General features: G+C 36.5%; 1 protein-coding gene across 1 annotated transcript in view; it reads right to left on the bottom strand.

Moving 5' to 3' along the window:
• LOC150081685 (annexin B9-like) overlaps window positions 1-25,202 on the bottom strand; it is a 208,120-nt gene that overhangs the window by 53,381 nt on the left and 129,537 nt on the right. The window contains exon 7 of the mRNA XM_090380286.1: window positions 19,321-19,400. Within this exon, the coding sequence (XP_090236412.1) occupies window positions 19,321-19,400 (80 nt within the window). The remainder of the gene's footprint in view (window positions 1-19,320; window positions 19,401-25,202) is intronic.

The raw sequence follows: 25,202 nt of genomic DNA, 5'->3' as shown, positions 1-25,202 counted from the left end.
GTAGCCCAAAAATGTTCTGCAAGCGCGGACTGGTCAGTTTCGGCAAGCCGGATTGCTCTGTCGTGTTCCGTGAGGCGATCCTGGAGACGTCTCGATGTCTCACCTACGTAGCAACTGTTACAGGCCCTACAGGTGATACGGTACACTACATTGCTGCGTAAGACAGGTGTGACAGGGGTCTTCACACTGGAGACAAGTGAACGTAGGTTCCTACCTGGTAATTGCACACATATCATCCGCATATCATCCGCCTACATTCCGTACTATCCAGGAGTGTCAGGACGTATCTCGAAGATCCTGAGAAGTTACAACATCAAATGTGTGCAATTACCAGGTAGGAACCTACGTTCACTTGTCTCCAGTGTGAAGACCCCTGTCACACCTGTCTTACGCAGCAATGTAGTGTACCGTATCACCTGTAGGGCCTGTAACAGTTGCTACGTAGGTGAGACATCGAGACGTCTCCAGGATCGCCTCACGGAACACGACAGAGCAATCCGGCTTGCCGAAACTGACCAGTCCGCGCTTGCAGAACATTTTTGGGCTACCAACCACGATCTTGACCCCAAACGCGACTTTGAGATAGTGGACCACGCGCGACACTTTCGCCACCGCCTATGGCTAGAGTCACTAAACATAATAAACAACCCTGAGGCATTAAATCGCCAGAAAGGCATGCGTATACATCCCATCCTAGAGACAACCGTTTTATTGATGGATGATCACTGGCGTAAGGCAGCACACGTCCGTGCTACAACAATGACGCTTGAGTAACGTGCCACACTTTGCTTGTAATGTATTCAAATTTGTCAGTTGATAAAGGGACACGGGTTCCGAAAGCTACTGAATGTACTTATATTTTATTTTATACTGGGTATACTGTAAATATCTATTTGAAAAATTATTAAAAAGTACCAGGTTAAAATTGTACAGCTAAAATTACAATTAAACATATAATTAAGATTATTACATGTAGTCTTACCTGTTGTCAGCCCCCCTACTTGCCAAATGTCTTGATCCCTATTGTGTATTCTGGCAACAGGTGCTCTCAACAGGTTATTTACATTAGAGGATTTCAATCAACTGTCCAATAGTAGAGTGCCAGATGCTTAGGTTATTCCAGATCATGTTAAGTTATCCTTCTTGTAGGTTATTCTGGATCCAGTGATCCAGAATAACTTACCTGGCACTCTACTATTGGATGATTGAATGAAATTCTCTCATTTAAATAAACTATCGCCAGTATCTTTTGCCAGAATACACGGTAGGAATCAAGACATTCAGAAAGCAGGGGGGATGGCAACAGGTAAGACTACATTTTATAATAATTCTGTTTAATCTTAATTATGTTTAATTGTAAGCTGAGTTGTAAAAATTTTAACCTGGTACTTTTTGCTATGCTATGCTAGATGTGTTATTATGCGCTCCTGAATTTTATATTGAAAGTGTGGTATTAAGTAGAGATCTAATTTTCTTCGTGATCACCATGTTGACGGAGTTGAATTGTGATGGGGTTCAGAGTATTTTTAACAATATCAGGTAGTATTTAACTACTTATAGACATTAGTTTATTTTGACAGTTGGAATGTTCTTTGTTCTAACGGTCAGTTGATTGTTTGCCTATGCTACACCATAATGTAAATACTTAAAATTTTTCTCTGAATATAATTTAAAATCCTGATGATTAGAGACTGGGGGACATTTAATTAAAGAGAACGACCTTACTGTTCTGTGTGCCAGGGTTTGAATCTGAGGAAATATAATAAAGCTTAAAAGAAGTGATTTTTGGAAATTGTAGTGGCACTGCACATTATGATTGAATTTTGATTAATAAGCATAAACCATAAAAGAGTTAGCAAAAGCTTAAGATGCCGAAGTTCATGACAAGAAATATGTATTTAGTCAAAGCTTAAATAAAGAGACGGCACTCACCTCAATAATCCATTGTGGTTATGTGAATCATAAAACAGTAGTAAAAGTGTAAAGTGTAAAGTGTTCATTGTCTAACGGCCCAAGGGGTTTCCCCCATCTCCGTGTTGTGTACTCTGTTTGTGAAACACAGAACACTGTGAAGGCCAGAGATTTTAAAAAGTGTAAGGTACATGTTTATGTTGTGTAGTGTCATGTTGTGTTGTTCCTCTGACCTTTTAGCCGTTGGGCCCCTAGTGGGACCCCCCATTGCCCACACTTAACCCCGAGGAGGCAGGTCAGGCATAGAGGGATCGCATTAGAAGTAATTACTCTGGCAGGCCCTGCCACCTAATTTCCTAAGATTTCAGTGGCAAGGGCCTAAAAAAAAAAAAAATAAAAAAAAAATAAAAAAAATAAATAAAAAAATTAAAAAAAAAATAAATAAATAAATAAATAAAAAAAAAATAATAAATAAATAAATAAAATAAAAAAATAAAAATATATATATATATATATAAAATAAAACAGTAGTGTGAGAAATTATTGGTTAAACTAAAAACGTTTAAAAATCGCGATAAGGAAGAGTGGTTTAAAAAAAGTAATTGAAAAACTTAGCCTAGAGGAGGAGGGGTGCACCGTATCATCCTCTAGTTGTCTGAAATTATTTGAAATTAAAATTAAGGCCAATTGTCGAGAACGACGGACTTTCGAAGGTTCATCTTCAGTTGGCTGTTTGTTTGTTATTTGGATTTTAGGAGCATTAGCAACTAAGGCCAAATTGCTCCGGGGATATGCAGTGGTCATTCCCTGACCTTTCCACATCCTCCAAATTGGTGGTCACAGGCTCGAACCCTGGTCTAATCAAGAAGCATGTGCTACGCACTGCTGCTCCTGCCCACCTGGCTACGGAGGCGCCCTTCAGTTGGCGATAAAAAGAAGAGTGAAAGGGTTGCTGTAGATCTTAAGTACCCGAAATGTTGTGCTGGACACATGGTAATTTAATTCATGTGAGATTCCAAATGGTAGATAAGGTAACCAGAAGTTTTGTGTTTAAGACGGTGTTGAGACGATACCATTCTATTATGAGAGTTTCGTATAGAAGGAGTTTATAATTTGAATTTCGGAGACCAAAACATCATCAATGATCCTTTTACCAGTTTTAATTCAGTATACCCAAGATTAAAATACACCTTAGAACTAGAAACTAATAACGCAATTTTCTTAATTAACCATATATAAACAAAATAACAGGCTAAAGACGAAAATCTACAGGAAAAAAAACCAACACAGGCCAATACCTACATTTTCTATCACATCACTTCCTTAGTGTAAAGAAATCAGTTTTTTACAACCAAGTTTTTAATGCCTTCAAGTACTATTAATTACAGGATGATCTATCTTTTGAGTTAAAATATCTCACTGAAAAATTTACAGCCAAAAATATCCATCAAACTAATCCAACAAATTATTTCAACTGTTAAAAGTAAGATTGTTAGTTTAAGTGTTTCTAAATCCAGTTATAAAATATCCAACCCGTCCAACATTCACGTTGTTCTCCCTTTGTTATTTATTATTTGGTTTTTAGGAGCATTAGCAACTAAGGCCATACTGCTCCGGGAATATGCGGTGGTCATTTCCTGACCTTTCCGCATCCTCCGTATTTGGTGGTGATGGGCTCAAACCCCAGTCTAATCAAGAAGCATGTGCTATGCACTGCTGCTCCTTCCCACCTGGCTACGGAGACGCCCTTGTTCTCCCTTACCACTGCCAAATTGCTAGACGATTATGCCTTATCTTCACTAACACTGATATCTCTATAATTTTTTCTAGCTATAATAAGTTAGGAGCCCTTTTAATAAATATAAAGAAACCCGCCTTTACGACACTAAAGGCATCAACAACATAGTGTATTTAATCAAATATCAACCCGACTGTAATGCATGCTACGTCAGGAGCACTATTAATAAATTTGGATCATCCACCATCGCAAACACATGTGCCTTCTACCACACCCATAGTTTTTGGACACAGCAAGGAAATACTGAAATGTCTCAACATGTAAAAAAGTAAAGTAAAGTGCAGCCATTATCAACCCACTGCAGGATGGAAGCCTCCTCAACAATTCATGCTGAGGGAAATGGACCATAATCTGCCACGCTGGTCCAGTGCGGGTTGGCAGATCGACCGTATTCAGCAGTCAGGGGCTCCTCAGCTGATACCGCAACAACCATCGTCAAAATAAATTCAAATTATAAACTCCTTCTATACGAGACCCTCGTAATAGAATGGTATCATCTCAACACCGATCTTGACGTCTTAAACACAAAACTTCCAGTTACCTTGTCTACCATTTGGAATCTAACGCAAATTAAATTACCATGTGTCCAGCACAACATTTCAGGTACTTAAGATCTACAGCAACCCTTTCGCTCTCTTCTTTTTATCGCCAACTGAAGATGAACCATCAAAAGTAAGTTGTTCTCAATTATTGGCCTTAATCTTTTTTAATTTCAGACAAATAGAGGACGATATGGTGCACCCCTCCCCCTCTAAGCTAAGTTTTTCAATTACTCTTTTTAAACCCCCCTTCCTTATCTTGATTTTTAAACAACGTTTTTAGTTTAACCAATGGTTTCTCACACTACTCTTTTATGATTCATATAACCACAACAGATTATTGAGGTGAGTGCCGTCTCTTTATTAAGCTTTGACTAAATGCATATTTCTTGTAATAAGCATAAATTAATAAAATGAGTGCTAACAAAGATACTGTGTCAGGGGAGAGTAACAAAACAAATAGGAAATCCACAGTTAAAATTCAAGAGCTCCCCAAGATTGAGCCTTTTGTAAGTTATTTGTTATTTGTTATTTGGTTTTTAGGAGCATTAGCAACTAAGGCCATATTGCTCTGGGATATGCGGTGGTCATTCCTTGACCTTTCCGCATCCTCCGTATTTGGTGGTGACGGACTCGAACCCCGGTCTAATCAAGAAGCGTGTGCGCCTTTTGTAAGTAATGATGAGGTAAATACAGTGAATGGGTTTTTTAATGAATTATTCAAACTGTTTAAAAATGCAGCACTGATTGGGCTATGGCAGGGCCTTGGAATGTGACTTGGATGTCAACAGCTCTGCCTCCTCAAGAAGCAGAACCACTGAGAATTATATTATGATAAGAAGCAGTAGAAGTGTTTATCGTGTTGACAGTATCGTCTTAACTGAAGGGCACTCTTACTTCGGTTAACAGTAAATCTCCTGTTTTGAGAAGGAGAGAAAGGAGGAACAATAAACATAAAAAAAATCTGACTAATGTATTAAATGAAGTAGAGGTATTTAAGAATAATGAAGAAATGAGACAAGTTAACAGGAATATCGAAATGGACTTAAACACTAATAGAAAATACAAGAATCCAGTCGAGGATATTGACAATCTTAATAATTCTGTCAACATTGATGCCAACAAATATTGCCTCACATGCCTCTGGATATCAGTCGCAAGATTAGTAGCAAATGAATTGGATTATGAACCAGATTTAATAGATTCACAGTTGTTTGATAGAGATGGACTGAATAAGCAGAATCAAGCACTTAACTATTTCCATAATGAACCAATCAAATGTTGTCATTACATGTATGAGACGAAAGTTAGAGGAAATTTATTTGCTACAGAACATTGAATCAATAATGATGCTATCTCTCAAATATTGGCTAGATGGGGTTATCTGGAAAGTCTAGCTTTGAAGTTGGGAATAGGTAATGAACACCGGAAAGAGAGAAACAGATGTTTAGAGGGGTCACTAACTGAATATATAGCAATAATTACAGGTTTGAGGTGTACTGGCAAGCTATACAGTGAGGTTATTAAAAATGGTGTTAAGGAAAATTGGAAGGATAACATAACTAATTATGACAGCTATGCAAAGCAGAATAATGGGCTTAGAAATACTGTTAGTTCTAATAATGTACTTCTGATGAGGCCTGAGCATGATTCTAAATTTAAGTCTAGCATGGATGTAGAAAAAGTGGTCTCTAAAATTGTGGAAATTTTGCTTAAAAAGGTACGAATTAGGAGAATGTGAAGTCTACCTGACAAGGGTACTGCGACTGAGACCGAGTCTAACAAAGAGACTGAGGATATTAGGACATATAACCTCATAAAGAAACAGATTGAATATCACAAAGCAAATTAATTACAACAATAATATTTCCAAATATTATAATAAATAATATTATTAAATTAATTAAATAATATTATATGATGTAATTAAGGTCGTAAATAAAGATCTGCTTAATGAGTTATATGAAAGAAACCTAATACATATGGATCTATGTAGAGATGATATCAGTGATGAGGTGAAAATACATTTTTCTAGTGAAAACAAAAACAAAAATGGAATTAACTGATCTTGGAAATATCCTGTAGAGTTAAAAAGTTTCTTGATAAACAAACACAGATCTTTATTGGATTGATGTCCTACAGGTTTAAGGAATTTCATTTGGTTACCATTTGTTATAATTTTCCGAGGTATGAGCACATTTCTAAGACATGTAGAAGTGATAGGCCAGTTAGCAGTCATTGTGGTGTAATGGGTCATAATTTTAAATTCTGTAAAAATAAAAACAAACCTCAGTGTTGTTCCAATTGTAGTGTGGAAAATAGGTTTGCTGCTCGTTCGGTTAGAGATAAGAAGTGTCCTGAATACATATTTTCACCAAAAGTTACTAAGGAAAGAACGTATTCTGCACTTTACGGTAATGAGCAATAACACTCTTACCCATAGAAATCATATGTAAGGCAAACTCAAGGTGCTCCAAATTAATGTGCAGTGTGCAAGATCTGTAGTAGATGAACTAAGATTAGTTTGTGAACCTGAAAGGATTGACATTGTGTTCAGGAACCTTATGTTTATAGAGGTCAGGTAACTGGATAGCCCAACTCTATTAGAATTATCTCAAATAAGTTTGACAAACTAAGGGCTGCTATACTGATTTTCAGCTCTGATCTGGTTGTGACCAGAATTGACTCCTTATGTACATCATATGCAGTCTGTGTTGGTATTGAAGCTATTTGGGGACAATTTTTCATTATATCTATGTACTGTCGGCCTGATGCAGACCCTCATTGCTCTCTTAGCTATTTGGAACAGACGTTATTCAGATTGAAAGGCAGAAAGTGCTTATCTGTCTGGATTCAAATGCTAAAAATTTTTATGGCATTCTAGATACAGATGCCAGAGGCAGGTTACTGGAAGAGCTGATATCCTCATCTAAACTTGAGATCATTTATAAGCCTAGTAATGCACCAACGTTTTTTACTATTAATGGCAAGTCTAACATAGATGTAAAGTTGGCCAATAGTATGGCCTTCAATTTCATATCTAATTGGCAAGTTTAACCAGATTGGATTAACAGCGATCACTGAGTGATTACTTTCAACTTAGGCTGTGCTAGAAGCAGATTTATTGAGCCGCATTTGTTACAACTTCAAAGATTTGTGATTAAGCACGCTGACTGGGGTTGGTTGGTTGGTTTTTGGGTTTTATTAGCACATTAGCAACTAAGGCTATAATGCGCCAAAACTAGGTCATATAGAAAAAATTTACTGACTGGGGTAAGTTTGACAGATTCGTTAGGACAATTTTTGGTGAAATGTCGTTAGCTGAGTTGGATAGGATTAATGCATTTGATGTAGTTCAACTATTATAACAGAAGTTATCTGATGCCTTGAGGGAGTCAATGAAATTAAAGTAAAGTAAAGTAAACATGCTCCGGTGCAATGGTGATCCTCTGATCTTACTAATCTCTGGAGGGAGGTCACAGGATGTGTGAGAAGTTCCAACATCAGAAATTGTGGGATAATAAAGAATCTATTGCTAGGTTGAAAATCGAGTATCAATTGATCAAAAGAAAATATACCCGTTTAATAGCTAAAAGGAAATTTGATGCATTGAAAACCTTAGTGCAAGCAACTGATAATGAGGACCCATGGGATATTGTTTATAAGTTGTATTTGCACAAATTAAGGCCATCTGGGGTTGTGATAAGTTCTATGCATTGTGGAGACTGAAACTATAGATTGGCTCGGCAGTATTAATGTTATACTTGATCACCTAGTCAATGGATCTCATCATCATATGGATGAGGTGGAGCATTCTGATAGTACTGATCGGTTAGATTGTGATTGTGGTTGCGAACCATTTTAATGGAAGATCTTAATTCAGCTGTTAACAAAATTTGTAATAACAGATGTCCTGGTATGGACCTCGTTGAAGGGGAAGTTATTAAAATAATCCACCATGAAGCTATAGAGCTGATGGGAGCATTTTGCGAGGCGAAACATCAATAACACACTGTCCCAAGAGATATTATCAAAAGCCCAGTCAAAATCAATGAAAATACCAAGAACATATTTTGCATTTGAATCTCTAATCAATTTAACCAATGATTTTAAAACATCCTCTGTACCACGACCAGGAGTAAAGCCATATTGTTTATTTGAGAATCCCAAATTTTCTTGCATATATTGCAATATTCACTGTGAAACATGCCCAAACCCAGTAGAAGTGCAATTGGATGATAAGAAGAGGGCTCAGTTTTATGTTTTTCAGGTGATATCAAAATGATCTTAAGAAGAACATCCTTCCAAGGGGAGGGAAAAATTCCTTCAAGCAGGCATTTGTTGAAAACAAGAAAATGCTTAGGAAACAGTTTAAAGAAATGCTTAAGCTTAATGAAAGATCTTTTACGGTTAAATCTAGTTGGAATTCGATAACTAAATCTGCTATTCGAGGATGTCTGCAGGGATCTGTTTTTGGGCCACTAATGTGGAAATTGGTTACAGAAGGAATACAGTTGTGTTCATATGATTGCATATGTGGATGACCTGGTAATATTAGTTGAACACTCTTAACGGCTATAAACTAAACAACGTCCTAATGAAATAATAAAAGATATGAATGCTTGGTGTGACTTCCATAAATTAACAACATCCAGGTCAAAAACAAAAATTTTATTGCTAAAGGGGAACCTATCTGTAGGGAACCTCATGTGCTGATTGGTTGTGTGGTAGGGAACCTCATGTGTTGACCCACATCAATTTTCTATCTGAAAAGGTTGCAAAATTTGTCAACATGATAGCAAGAACTACCCATGCACATCTTCTCGATGGTAAGCCCTGTTATGTCACATAGGTGGCAACGAACGTGTAGAGTGATTCTCTTCAAGAAGCCTGGTCAGCATGAATAGGAAAAGACCAAACACTCCAGCACATGACAGTACAACAAAACAAATGGCTCTCAAGTTCCCAGCGGATTTCACTCCCCCTCTTATGGCAGAGAGAGGATCAGAGTGGAAGCAGAGGGTGCTAAGAATCTCTGGGTACGATCAGGCTGCCATGCACAGAAACTAAACTTGGCCTGTTACAACGTAAGATCACTCATCAGTGAAGACGGGATATTAGAGGTAAAAAAGGAATTAGAAAATATGCACTGGAATATCATCGGTTTGGCTGAAACAAGAAGAAATTAATCACTTATAAGTTTATCAAGTGGAAATTTGCTGTACACAGTGGTGAGCTGTGAATATTTTAACAATGGGCTCGCAGTTTTTCCGACTTTCTACCAAGTAAATTTGATCGGTCACAGAAGTGACATCATCCACGGCTTCCACTAGAGGCGCTTCCCACGCTCGCACTACTAGGACTCTGATTATAGCGTGTGACGCATTTTTCGTGACAGGTATGATATCTGAAGTCAGGGGCGAATTTAGGGGGGGAAGATGCGGCTTATTACCCCCTTAACCATGTGTATAAGTGAAGGTGTATAATGTTCCTAGGTCTATCTAAAAAAAAAAAAAAAACTTAAAAACCTGGTCGTCATGCCTCGCCTTACAATGATAACTGGATACGACGGTGTCTGGAGTTATAACTTTTTAGATTTTTGAATAGTATGACGTCACAATCATGCTTCCTGAAGTTACTACTACAGCAAGTATGATTTCAACAATACAAATATTTGTCAACAATTTCTTTTTTCGTCTCGCATTTTCATTACATTCCACTGTTAGGTGCCCCTAATAGCTGCATATGTCGCTTCAACTAAAAGATCAGTACGTCAATCGGTGCTATTTTACAGATATTTAGATACGTTGCAGTAGCAAGTATACATCTCTTACTTTAATTATCATAAATCCATTGTACCTTGTCTTCCAGAAATTATGAAAATGTGCGAATGATCAATAAAATATTTACAATAAAAAAGCTTTTTTATTTCGTAATCGATATATACAAATCAAAATGCCTAAAAGAAACGCAAAGGATGTTTCGCATAAATCATCTACCGTGCGTGCTCAGCATATGCGCAACTTTTTTATTCGACTTTTTTTTTAACTAGGGAAATATAATGGATATATTTTTTTTCATGATAAAATTTTAATATTGCGAATAAAAAATAACACGAAATATTTCCTATATCACAAATAACATAAAAACTATCACAAAGCATTCCACAATAAAAAAAAAACAAATGTTACATATTTGTTTTTTTTTTATTGTGGAATGCTTTGTGAAAGTACACAAAAAAAAATCACAGATTACATGAAAAAAAGTTATTTCACAAATATTCAAGAAAAATTTATTCTAAAAATTGCTATATACAATTTACTTTATTAATATTTGTTGTCGATCTGCTTTGATCAATAGCTGAGCGATGATTACAGAGGAATGATTTGACGCAACAATCTGGATCAAATCGAAGTAATGGTGTTCCATTTAGATGTATGCTCATCATGATCTGCAATGTGTTTAATTGTCAACATTATTCATTCACTCAATAGTATTCATTACGCTGAAAGCTCGCTCAGCTTCAGAACTGCTAATGGCAATGGCTTCAAAGATATTTTCTGGCTTTCTTAATTGAAAAGGTAATTTCACTCGATTTTAAAGATAAACTATCTTTGACAAAATCTCTAAAAATCATTCATTTTTATTTCATATTTTATCAGAAAACTTAAATTTTTTATTCGGTTTTCACTGTCTTGCCACTGAGACGAAAGTTCTTTCAAATTCACAATTTCGAGTAGCATATGTTTAAAATTATTTTCAATGTTATCGTTATTTTCTTTATTTAATTTAAAATCACCCTGTTCCATTAATAAGTTATCCTTTAAGGATAAAACAATGCATTTAATAACTTGTCACGATGTAATTTTTTTTACTTTCAATTTTGATTCCTTCAAATTCTTTCCACTTCAATATGCTTTCAATTTTAGCTTCTTAATTTCCTTCAGAATTTTTCAAATTAGCAATAGCATTGATAGTTCGAATAATTAATTTATATGCTTTTTACCATTGTGATTCTGTAAAGCTTCTGAAAGGTAAGAGAGCTCTTGCAGGATGTTGAGCATTAGTGCTAAATGGTTAAGAAATTCCAAATTTAAAAGTCCATTTAATAATACGGAATATTTAACTTCTGATTCAAAAAATGTTTGCACAGTGCAGGATAATTCCCTTAACCCGCAATTACCATCTGGAAGCTACAAGCTGCTAATCATGGCCCGAACACATGACCGATCTTTATAGTTTCCACATCAAGTTCTTTAGCATTCATCCTTAACTCACGCTAGTTTTTTGGAGATTGGTGATACAGTTTTTTTTTTAATTATTGCCTGATATGCCATTATATTTTAGAACATTTTCTACACAGTGAAAGGCTCGACAAAGTTTCAAAATCTGCCAACGTTTCATCTTCGTAAAGTTTATATATCTTAGTTGCCTCAATACCCCTCTCCTCTATGTTGCTGCTCTCACTGGTTCTTTGAATACTGTGCAAAATGTCTAAATCACACGGATATTCTACTACTGCGACCATGTAAACACAGACGGGAGAAATTTACTGGAAGGAGTGGATCACTCACTTCTCCGAAAAACATATGTTCCTTTGTCAGAGTAAAAGGGAACCACAACACAGGTTGATCAGAGACTATAATCCATGTCGAGAGTCTTCTTAATCCTCTGAATGGCTATGGAAAGCGTATTGACTAATGCGACTTCTCGGTATGTGACTGCATAGGTTTTACGGACACCACTAACATTGTGAAACGGTAATCCCTTTCACCCTTAATTCGCATTTTCTAATTACCTAAATTGCTTAAAGGCCAGAGGTGGGAACAATGCATACACAGTTGTCTCTCCTAATCCGGTCGTTACATGGAAATTTTCTTTGTTCAATGGAAACTATTTTAAATGTAATTACCGAGGGGATCAAAAAAATTTGCTATAAAGAAGTTCGTTAAACAGAGGTCTGACTGTAATTAAATCAAAAATGAAGCAATTTTAAAATACATAACCGATCGATTGCACTATTAAAATGCTGGGAATGGGGACCCGCTCGCCTCACAGTAGTTTCGGTTCTGGATACTCAATAATTGCTTTCAGGATTTCATTTGTAAAATAAATCTCAACAATGGGCTCGCAAATTTAAAAAAAAAACAATGGGCTCTCGCAAGCCGACAACAGCTCACCATTGGTTGTACACCAATGGAAACAGCAAAAGGAGTGAAGGTGGAGTTGGCTTTCTGGTCCATAAAGATATAAAAAAACAACATTTTGGAATTCAAAAGTATATCACCAAGGGTGTCAAGCTATACATTGAGGTTATTAAAAATGGTGTTGAGGAAAATTGGAAGGATAACATAACTAATTATGACAGCAATGCAAAGCAGAATAATGGGCTTAGAAATACTGTTAGTTCTAATAATGTACAGCAGGCCCCCGTTATAACGCGGTTCACTTTACGCTGATTCGCTATAACGCTGTTCTTATATTATAACCCGTATCTGACTATAACGCTGTCACAGATCACTATAATGCTCTTTTACAGATTGCATCTTTGGCATATTTAATGAAATCATTTCATTTGATGGAGTCGATAGCTTGAAAATGAATAGCAAAACAGCATTAAAACGTTTCCCACGCCGATTTCTCACTATCACTACGGACACATTTGAACTGTTGGTCTTTGGAAAGTTGCTTTATTTGTAGACCAATGAAATCGCATGCCTTAATCGTCTCTGTACTAGGTCTTCGGAATTTCTCTTGCAAGTATGTGAATGCTGCACCATTCACTTCCAAAACCTTCATGAAATTTTTCATGAGCCCCAGTTTGATGTGGAGTGGTGGAAGCAAAACTTTATTTGGATCTACCAGAGGTTCAAATACTAAATTCTTCATTCCTGGTGTTAACGATGTTCGGAGAGAAAGCAACAATACTTATTGTAAGCCTTCTGTAGTCCTAATAAAATGGCGATTACCTTTAAATTACCACATCTCTGCTACTCATACTTCTGATAATGTACACCTATCAGGGTGTTCTCCATGTTTGCATATGTTTCTTTTTTGTGAACGGCATAATAAGCAAGAGGTATTGAAGGCAGCATATTTCTATTGTATAATTACACAGCATTAAGAAATTTACACCTTAGAAATCTCTTTAAATAGTTGCCATTTTTCAGGAACGTGCTTCATGTTCATTGCTGCCATAAGACCATTGGCATCATTACAAACAGTGAGTTCATCTTCTGTTTGATAGAATTTATCATGGTTTTTATTTCAAGTACGAAATGTCACTTTCACAGAATGATCTAGAAGATTCCACTGTTATAACCTCAAGGTCAAAAGCTCTGACCTATTCTTTGGCAGTTCAACATCCTTGATGGGGTAATTAAGGTCACTTTCTTATGTGGTTTAGAAGGATAAAGATTTGGACAAAATGATGGATCTCTTGACATAGATGGCTGCTGTACTTCTTCATGTATATCAAATTGATGTTCATCAGTGTCTTCATCTTCATCAGAGTGTACAGAAAAACGGTCGGTTGATTCAGGAATTGGTAGTACTTCACCGTGAGGCATGGGATGAATTGGAGATGGTATATTTGGATATGCTACTGTCCACTTTTTCTTCATTGTCATCCCTTTTCTAATGGGAGGCACTATACAGAAGTGAGTGTGATGTGATTTGTTGGCTCCCTCCATATAATGGGCACTGTGAAAGGCATAAAATGTCCCTTTGATTCACCCACGCATTGAGTTTTGATGAACAGATAGTGCAGCATATGTGTGGAGTCCAGTTCTTGTCCAGTCGCCTACTTTACACCCAAAGTACAATAAGTACACCTTTTTTATGGCTTGAGTTAAGGAATGCTTTCTTGAAGCTAACATGACTTCTCCACATACGTAACAGAAGTCAACTGAACTATTCACACAATTATGGGGCATATTAATCTTATATGACACAAATACTGTGCAAAATATAGGAATCTCACAGAGAACAACCGTTAACCGAGAACAAATTGCCCAGTACCTAGCTGTATTCGAGGATTACTGCAGCAGAATCGAAGACACATTTGAGTTGACAGCAACTTATCACATGATGCAGAGTGAGGCGACAGTTGCCAATCACGTGATAAGGGTGTGGTGGCACTGAAGCTGCAGCATTGCCGTGAGTTTTGCTGAGAGCTGTATTTGATAATGTAGAATAACTTGCTAATATTAGGCCACAACTGTAATTCGAAAACAAGAGCCAATCAATAAATTTTAATGTGATTTTAGTGTTCAGTAGCATAAAATTAGTCAAGATTGGGTATTTTCGTTTTCGAAACATTTTACGTGTTAAACAGCGAATTATTTTTGGTAGTAGCATGCTTGTTTTGTATCTCTTTTTGGTGTGTGTGTGTGTGTGTGTGTGTGTGTGTGTGTGTGTGTGTGTGTGTGTGTGTGTGTGTGTGTGTGTGTGTGTGTGTGTGTGTGTGGGTGTGTGTGTGTGGGTGTGTGTGTGTGGGTGTCTGTGGGTGTGTGTGGGTGTGTGGGTGTGTGTCATTACGTGGGCTCATATTCTTTTCCTTTCCATTCTGCAGATATTATAAGGCAGATTATTTTTCCCAAGTCAGATATTTGTTTCCTAATTATGGAAACTTGATTATTTAGTTTTGTGGAAATCTGGGTTTTCATTAGTACATTGTATCTATTTCCTGTAGTAGTCATATTCAATCTACTGTCATCTCATTACAACATCTATTTTCAATTTATTTTATAACCTTTTTTTTTTTTTTTTTCATGTGAACCCCAAACACGAGAGGTATTAGAACCTATAGTACTTAGCACCGTGCCTGGGTTGGAGGTTGAGAAGACGAAAGAAGATATTTGTTGACATTGAACTTGAACTTCTGTAGACTGTAATTGTCAGGAAATACGTATGAAGGGAGATTGTTCCAGAAAACGGCAGTTGAATGAATAAATGAGAAAGATGAAAAGTTGGTTCTGTGGGTTTGAAGTTGGACAGTAAATGGATGTTGGCTGGTGGCGGAACGTGTTCGGACTGTTTTGAAAGAGAGAGCGGGAATTATAGAAGCCAATTCAGAAGAACAGTGCCCATGGAAGTATCTGTAGAAGAGGCATGCAGCAGAAACAGTACGTCTTTGAGGCAGCAAGTGGAGAGACTTTGTTAAAGATGAATCATTAATTAACCTAACTGCCCTCTTCTGAATGGAATCAAGAAGCCTGAGAGAGGTTTTGGGAGCACCACCCCAGATGTGGGAACAATATTCCATGGCAGGGGGAATTTGTGATTTATACGGAGTGAGAAGCTGTTTGGAAGAAAAGTAACGCCGAGAGCGAAAGAGAAAACCAAGTTTTTTAGATGCAGAGGAAGCAATATTTGTAATGTGCTTGTGCCAAAAGAGATTAGAAGTCAGGGTAATCCCCAAAAGAGATATATCATTTTGCCTAGAAATCGGAGTGTCACTAAAGATAAGCATAGGAGCAGAAGAATCCTTTTTGCGAGATATAAGACAAGACTGAGTTTTAGAAGGGTTGAAATCAACTAAGTTGTCTTTGCCCCACTGGAGAATTACCTGAAGATTCACATTTAAGGAATTGGTAGCAGATTTTCGAAAAGTTGAAGCTGATTGAGCAAGACAAGGTTTCTCAAAATGTAATGTGGAATGCAATGTGCTATCATCGTCAAAACTATGGATAGGATTTCCAGTCAATGGAAGAAGGTCATTAATATACAAGAGGAAAAGAGTGGGGGAAAGAACTGAACCTTGGGGGACACCGGCATTAATGAAGAAGTTAGAAGACAGAGAGTCATCTACCATCACCCTCAGTGAGCGATCAGAGAGAAAACTGGATAACCAATTACTAAAAACAGTTGGCAAACCATAAGATGGAAGCTTGTTTAGAAGACCTTTATGCCAAACACGATCAAAAGCCTTTGAGATGTCAAGAGCAACTACTTGTGTTTCCCGGAACCGTTCCATTGAATTAGTCCATAAATGGGTAACATAAGCCAGAATATCACCAGTGGATCGACACTGACAGAATCCATACTGCCGATCGTTGCTTAGACAGAAGGTTTCTAGGTAGTTTAGGAGTTGGTGGTTAATTGATTCCTCCATTACTTTAGAAAGAGTAGAAGTAATTGCAATGGGATGATAATTGGATGGGAGGGATTTGTCACCCTTTTTAGGAACTGGCTGGATATGAGCAAATTTCCAAGCAGAAGGAAAAACACCTTTGGAATAAGAAAGTGAAAAAAGGCGGCAAAGAATAGGAGTAAGTTTGGGAGCACAGGTTTTGAGAACAAGTGGAGAAATACCATCAGGACCTGGAGCTTTCTTAGCATCAAGATTCATCAAAATCCTTCTGATATCCTTTTGACGGAAGACCACAGGAGGCATTGAATGGACCGTGTTGGGAATGGTGGGAGGTGTTTTACCAAGATCATTAATGCATGAGCTGGAAGAAAAATGGGATGCTAGCATGTCAGCTTTATCCTTGGCTGAAGCGACAACAGAACCATCTGGTTTGGACAGAGGTGGGAGCAGAGATGGGCAAAAGTTGCGGCCAATAGCTTTGGCAAGAGACCAAAATGCTCAGCTACCATTAGGGCAAAAAGCAAGTTTTCTACTCTTAGCCTGTCCAATCTCTAGTTTGGACTGATTAATTACTGCTTTACAATTGTTGCGAGCTTCGGTGTAGGCAGAAAATGAAACTGAAGAATTAGAAAAAACCAATTACAATATGCAACATTCTTCTCTTGAACAGCCTTAGCACATTTATTGGAAAACCAAGGTTTAGATAAAGGACGAGATTTTAAAGTAGAGTGTGGGATAAAGGATTCCATTCCTGCAAGAATAATTTCGCTGACACGATCTGAGCAAACGTTGACATCAGAAGTTTTGAAACAGTAATCCGACCAAGGAAAAGAAGTCTCGCAGGTCATCCCATTTTGCATTCTTGTAATGCCAAACAACACGAGGTTGGGAATAGCCATGAAATAAAGGTTCCATTGGAGAAGAGACAATCACCAAGTTGTGATCTGAAGTGCCTAAAAGACCTCTCACTTCGACTGTGTACTTAGAAGGGTTGTTTGTGAGAAAAAGATCAAGCGTATTGGCTGTATGATTAAGATTGTCCGGTATTCTTGTAGGTAAATGAACAATCTGTGCTAGGTCATTAGTAATTGCAAAAGCCTCAGCATCTCGACCTGCTGGGTCGGTGTGACTAGAAAACGGAAGCCAGCTGGAGTTGTGAACATTAAAATCACCAAGGAAAATTACCTCACTGTTAGGAAAGTTGGACTGGATAAAGTTAAGTTGCGAAGAGAGGAAGTCAAAGAGCTTCAAGTGATTAGTGGAGTTGGGAGAACGGTAGAGACAACAGATGAATTTGACACAATGAGGTAGAGATTTTAAGCCAGAGAAGATCGAAGAGAGGAGATTCCAATATGCCAAGTCTCTGACATATGCACAAATACTACCTTTGAGGCGAAAGGAATCATGCAGAGAATAATTTGGGCATCTGAGATGAGCAGTAGTTGAATCAACCAATAACTGAGATTCTGTCAGAAAAAGTACATGGGGTTTGGCAGACTGCAAGTGGAAATGGACATCGTTGAGATTAGAATTGAGACCCCGTATATTTGTGAAATGAATTAGGAAGTCCTTGGGAGGTTTAGATCTTTTCGCAGATAAGCTTGCTCAATTAGTTTGACAATTCATGGTGTATTCAATAGTAAGAAAAAGTGGGTGGGACAGGAATGCCCCACCCACATGCTGTATGAAGTAATGAAATTTTTGGATATGGTATACACGTGGTAAGAATATCCCCAGATCCTTGATATAATGTGGCCTCGACAATGCTCCCCGTATACGCACTACTCGGACTCCCTCCAGTCACTATCTGGCAGAGTAGAGGTAACAAGATTATACACTAGCTGATCCAGAAGCCTCCTAGAGAGTTACCAATAGGTTCGGTCCGGTGTACTAACTAGCGGCCGGCCTGCGAACACTGTTGTAGAGCTGTACCCTCGAAATGTAAGGAATATTGGATCTCGCCATGACGTTAATCATAACCTCAAAAGTCATCAATCATACTGCATGATGGAAGAGATAGGGAAGGGTTGACCGGAACTTAGCTCTAGAGACTTAACATGGGTTCCACCACTTCAAGCCTCCAATAAGCAAAGTGGTGGTATTTCACCGGTTGATGAGAGTCATCTACCACCTAGTACTGCCTGGTAACATAGAGGGGCGGCATTCCTCCATGTGTTGTGGGCACCACACCTAGACCCCTGCTTACGTTGGTTCACACCTGGGTGGTCACCCACCATGTACTTGTGCATGGAGGTTATACCCAGGATTACTAACAGTCCCACCATCGTGAAGGTGCAAGCAGAGGATTTGGCTGTCACAGACCGTTCGGACTTCGCCGAAATTGGGTCCTCTTGACTTGAGTGTCACCCGAATATCAGTTTCATCAGTGTTTTAGACTCCCAGGTAGCAAGTACAGCTTGTCTGGCATATCTGCGAGAATGTCTGTGACAACCTCAAGGACCAATCCTACACCAATACTAAGAAACTCAAAGTCCTGACAGGACTAAAGTATCAGTGGCCTTATGATTAGAAATATGTCAGCCTGGCCATCATTTGCCAGCGCCTCTGTAGCCAGGTGGGCAGGAGCAGCAGTGCATAGCACATGCTTCTTGATTAGACCGGGGTTCGAGCCTGTGATCACCAAATACGGAGGATGTGGAAAGGTCAGGGAATGACCACCGCATATCCCTGGAGCAATATGGCCTTAGTTGCTAATGCTCCTAAAAACCAAATAAACAAACCAACAACCATCATTTGCCATTAAAGGAAACTGTAATATATGTATATGTCTGGCATAACCATCAAAGTAAGAGAAAGTTTACGACTAATAACTTTGACAATAATACAATCAATTTAGCAATTATGTGGACTGAAACCATTGTCAACTGAAATATATGCTAATGCACTCCTGCATTAATCACTTGGCTACTGTCAAGTCCTATCTAGGATACAAATCAATAAAGATTTCTTTTACTTACAGTACAAATTGACGTCATAAGTCGTTTAAAATGGCCAGAAATATCTCCACGAACATCATCTTCCATGCTCCTCCCATACACTGTAAGAGAAAGCACACAGTTATTTAAAAAATATAATAAATAACAAAAAACTAGTTTATTTTAACCTATCACTAAGTCCCTATGTCTATTGTGCTGTTTCAAAAACAGCACAGTAGATATAGGTACTTTTTTCATCCTAGTTCTTTTAATTTATGAATATTCCCTATTTTTTTGAAATACCAGTAAGGCTGGAGGATGATTAAAAATTCATGCAACCAAAATTTTCATCATCACGAACTTGATCCAATAGGTGGTAGATGACTTTCATCAACCGGTGAAATACCACCACTTTGCTTATTGGAGGCTTGAAGTGGTGAAACCCATGTTTAGTCTCTAGAGCAAAGTTTCCGGCATCCCCCCCCCCCCATACTTCTCCTTCAACCCATGCATGGTACTAAGTACTATAGGTTTTGTTTGGGGTTTTCATAAAAAAAAAAAAAAAAAAAAAAAAACTTAATTCTTTTTAGACTTGTTACATTGTAGCTCTTGGAGTTACAATGGAATAGTGAGTCTTGGTTGACCCACATCTCTCTTGCCTGCAGGTTTGTAGTTAAAAGGCTAATTTTGGGATCTGGTTTAGGTTCATTCTTTCTATGTGGCTGATCCATTTTTTCTGATACATTTTATGTCATTTACTATGTTATATACTTTTAATAATTTCTCACAAATATCTAAATTTCTTTATTGATCTAGTAGTCTTGTAAAGCATAATAATGGTCTTAAAAATCTGATTTGTGCTGCTTCTAGTTTTTGTGCATCTTTCTTATTTATTACCTAAGTCTGAAAATGGCTGATTTTGAAGTAATGTTGTGCAGTCGTAATTTTGTTTCAGTTGACATTTGTTTTCTGAAGTGGTATTTAATCATTCCATTCATTTTATTATATTTTTGCAGTTTAGCGTGGATGTCTTTCCCTTCATCTGCTATTAAATTTCCCAAATAGGTGAAATCAGATATCTGTTCTATTATTTTGTCACTGATAACAATTTTGACTCTTTGGATGTAGAATGTGATAATGTAGCTTTAAGAAAGATGTTTTACTTTTTTCCACAAAATCCCATTGGAATCTTCATTTTTTATTAGCCAGTTTTTATTTTTTATAGATTTATATCCATGCTTTTGAGGTGGAGATCTTCATCTCATACTTTTTGCCTATTTTATTCAGTTCATTAATGCTATCTGTAAATCTTCTTCCGATTTTGCAATTATAACTTGATCATCAGCATATAATATAGTTTGGCTTTTATTCCTGTTGTTCAACTATACTCCGTTGTTAACTGTTTGTTTCCATTCTTTAATAATTTTATTGATTTAAATATTAAATAAATTTGGTGATAGCACACATTCTTGTTTGACTCCTTTATTTGTGCTAATTGAATCTGATAGTTGGCCATTAGAGTATTTTATGCAAGCTTTTGAGTTTTTATATAGGCTTTGTATTGCTTTCCGGAGTTGGGTTGGGATATTTTCTTCACGTAAAAATCTGCCAAAGTTTTTGCCGGTTTACATTGTCATATGCTTTTTCATAATCAATAAACAACGGAAATGTTGGTAGGTTAAATTCTCTTCTTTTCTCCAAAATTTGTTGTAATGAGAAAATGGTATCTATTGTACTTCTTCCTTTTCTGAACCCACACTGTTCTTCTTCTAAAAATTGTTCACTATATTTATTAAGTTTATTCTTAAGTATATTAGATTATAGCTTTGAAACAGTTGACTGCAGTGTTATCCCTCTGTTATCCCTCTGTGTTTGGTGTAAACTGATTACTATTCCTATTTCCAAATTTTTGGGTATCTGTTGCTTATGCCATATGATGTTAAATAATTTTAGTAGAGCATATTTCAGTAAGGTGCCACCATATTTAAATAGTTCTACGTTGAAGTTTTCTATGCCTGGACATTTCAGGTTTTTTTGATTTTTGTAATATTAAATCTAGTTCTTCCATCGTTATATTTTCTTCATTTTCATCTTTGGTTACCACAGATTCATCTTCCCATTCCCTAGTTCCAGGGCTATACCATAGTTTGGAGTAGTGTTTCTTCCATTCTGCTTGAGAAATAGAGTTGGTTTTTAATTGATCATTTATGTCTAGTTATAATTTCTTAAAAATTTTGAAACAGCTTCTTTGTGAGCCCGTGATATCACATTCTAAGGATTTAACAAATTTATGCCAGTTGTCTCATCAGATTCTTCTGGTTAGTTTTCTGACTTCTGCTCTAAGGTTTTTATATTTTATTTGTAGATGTAGGTCTTCAGTTTGTAGGAACAGGTTATAGGCCTTTTTTTCCCTCATCAATTGTTTCAATTCTTCATTCCAAGTTCTTAGCCAGCTTTTATTTTTTATAGGTTTACAGCTCCTAGAATTGAGTTTTTCATGTTTGACCAAATTTGCTCAGCATTATCATTCTCATCTGATTTGAGTTTATCTTTCAATTGAATTTCATACAGAAATTTAGTGCTTTCATCTTCCAACTAATGTATTTTTAATTTCTCTTAGCACATTAATTAATAATCAACCAAAATCATTAGCATTAATTAATAATTGACAACTAGATGGAATTTGATTCTAACTATTACAATAACAGCCCTTGTCATCTGTAGATGTCCAACGGTTGCCTTTCAGTCACTAAGCAGTAGTAGTTCATTTACAACATGAAAATTAACTGCAATAAATGCTAACCTTTCATAAAAACAGCATTTCAAGCCACACATGTAGCTATACAGTATTAGTGTAGTATTGTATAACTATGCATACTATTTATTGTTTGTTTGTTTATTTGTTCGGGCAGATGAGAGCATCCCACTGACTACATAACAAAGCAGTTACCATGCTGATATTACAAAGAGTGGTTGTGTTGCTCTTCATTTTTGCTGTCTTGTCTTATTTCAAATTTATTCTGCTTATTAATACTATACAGTATGGCAAAACGAAGTAATACTACAAAGATTGATATTAATAAAAAGAAACCTTGAAGAGGAATAACAATGGAAACAAAATTTGAGATCATAAGCAAACATGATCTCATTATTCTTCATCATCACCAGTCAATGATGATGAAGAATAAACATTCTTTAATGTTTGCATGACATAAATAATTTCTTTATTATTATAATTTGCTTGATTTTAAAGACTATGTTTTCATTTCTTTGGATAAATAAATCATTGTTTAAGTATAAACTATTGTTTTGTTGACCTTAATTTAACATTACTATGGTCAAATTTCATTGTTCAGAACATAACTCCTGTTTTTAACATTACGTCTATGGAAAATGAATTCCTGCTTTACGAGCACACGCTAGGAATGAATTAACTTGTAAAGTCAAGAACTACCTGTATATGAGGAGTGTTATATCCAATATGTGAAGGTTAACAACCTTCAAATGCTGGATGAATTAAAAACCAATACTGAACCAGAAATTTCAACAATAACTGTTCAAACACTATGTCAAGTCTTGTCAAATATGGCAAAAAGGATTTGTGAACTCTGGGATAGAGAATGAAAGCAAACATGATTAATATTTATTGCAATCTCTATTATAATTACATGTATAATGTGAAATATAACTAAAAATATACTATGGTTTGTGTGGCTTTTGAAACACCCTGTATAAGCACTGTAAAAATATATCATATTTAAGATAACAACAACAGTAATTATTTTGATCAACTGGCACTCTAAAAATAATAAAATATGTTCATAATTGCAGTGGTTATTAAAAAAAAGTGTGTATATGTGTATCCTGTAAGCACGAAATATGCTTTACGTGAAAACATCTTTCGTCTTAGAAAGATGTTTTACGTGAAAATATCTTTCGTGCTCAGAAAGATGTTTTATGTGAAAACATCTTTGACAAAAATCAGAACCTTTTAAAATCGAACAGCTAGAACTGAAGTTATGAAAAATGTAACGTTTTATGCTTGTGCTCAATACTTACTCTACCAAATCAACATTAGTGACTGAGTTAGCGTCATTTAGGAAGTAGCAAACGTGAGAATAAGCTCATGCTATAAATACTTTCACTACTTCCTAAATGATGTAATTGTTCATTCAACTTACATTGTTCATCAGTTCTACTTCAGTCTGAAATAACAATATAACGTTTTATGCTCACACCCTTTACTAACGCTATCAAATCAACGTTAGTGACTGCATTAGCATCATTTAGGAAGTGAAATAATTTGTGTCATTTCCATTTCACATTTTCACCAAAGGGTCAAACTGACTGTTGGAGTGAAATTTAGTAGGTGCCACCAAAGATGTTTTCACATCAAGAATCAACGTTAGTGTCTGCATTAGCATCATTTTGGAAGTGACGTAATTTGTGTCACATTTTCGTGACAAATTGGTTTTACTTCAGTCTAAAATTTAGTAGGTGCTGCCAAAGATGTTTTCACACCAAAAAACTTTCACAGGAAATATTACACAAGGCATTTTTATACCATAACAACAGGAACTTAGAGAATGGTTCACATACCTCAAGGCAGTAAAAGTTTCATCTCTGTTTGATAAATAAGCACTTGACACTGCATTTGTCATAATCTAAACTACTTTAATAATAACATTTAAATAACTGATTAGCACATTTCAAAGGCCTTTGCTTAGACTCCTTCAGTGGTAAAATATATTATTATTCCCAAATTAATCATTATAATATTGCAATGCAAAGGCACTACACCTGCAATATAAGAACACAAAAAACATAACGGAATAAAAGCTGTGAAAAACCATGGAAGCTGCATGTGATATGAGGAGATGAAGTTCCATGCTTTGCAACCACAAGATATCATTCCCTGACACCCATCTGGGATTATGGGATGATATCTTGTGAGAGTCTGCTCTTGCTGCTCCTCAATGGCTGTAAGACATGCAGATTGCTGCTGTTAATATATGGTGAAGCTGTGTGCCTTTGTTTACTGGGGTTTACTTCATTAATTCTTGTAACATATTCTAATCAAGCCTGGGAGTGAGATGGTAGTTGTAAGGTAGTTTATTCATTTTAACCTAAAATAGAGCATGCCACAGGGGGATGGCTGCCCTACCAATATTTCTATTGATGTTAGTTCTTCTGATTATGGAAAATTTCCCTAAGTCCAGCCTCTTGATTCTTTGTGTTCTTTTACCTTGAAACTGTTTCTTGTTAACAGAAACCCCACAATGGGCACACATTATCCTCCAAGTGCTACATTTTTGAAACCTTTTATCAATAAGAAATAATTCAAAATTGTTTACTTTTGCAGTGGTTATTAAAAAAAAAGTGTGTATATGTGTATCCTGTAAGCACGAAATATGCTTTACGTGAAAACATCTTTCGACACATGTAAGCAACACCTTACATTTTTAATCTATTATGAACACAACTGTAAATAATCCATTTATTTTTTTTTCATATATTGAAAACGAATATCTTTAAATCTTTTTTTAAAATAGCACCCTTGGATATGCACTTTTGCTCTCATTCAAACTTGTCCCCCTTCTTTGGGCATAGTGGCAATTTATTGCTATGAGAAGGAGAACCCATTGCTAGAGGATGAGGCCACTAAAAATAGCATATAGCAGTAACAGTTCTTGTTCACGCTGGCACTTTTCATTTTCACAAGTGAAAACAAAACCTCTTATGTTCTTCATTATTGGTACTCAAATTGTTTACATTGAACCAGCATGCATCAACAATTCAAGCTGCTCTTAAAGCACATGGCAATGGTACACTGCCAGAAAGATCCCACTTTCAAATTCATATTTTTAATGGTTGCACATGTTAGGTTTAATGAAAACATGTTATCATTAAACCTAATCATAATC

Source organism: Mastigoproctus giganteus, chromosome 8, assembly GCF_048544385.1.
Source record: "Mastigoproctus giganteus isolate SK-2022 chromosome 8, ASM4854438v1, whole genome shotgun sequence".
In the NCBI taxonomy this organism is placed as follows: Eukaryota; Metazoa; Arthropoda; class Arachnida; order Uropygi; family Thelyphonidae; genus Mastigoproctus; species Mastigoproctus giganteus.
The sequence above is the reverse complement of the archived record's forward strand: the minus strand, read 5'-3'. Positions and strand labels throughout refer to the sequence as shown.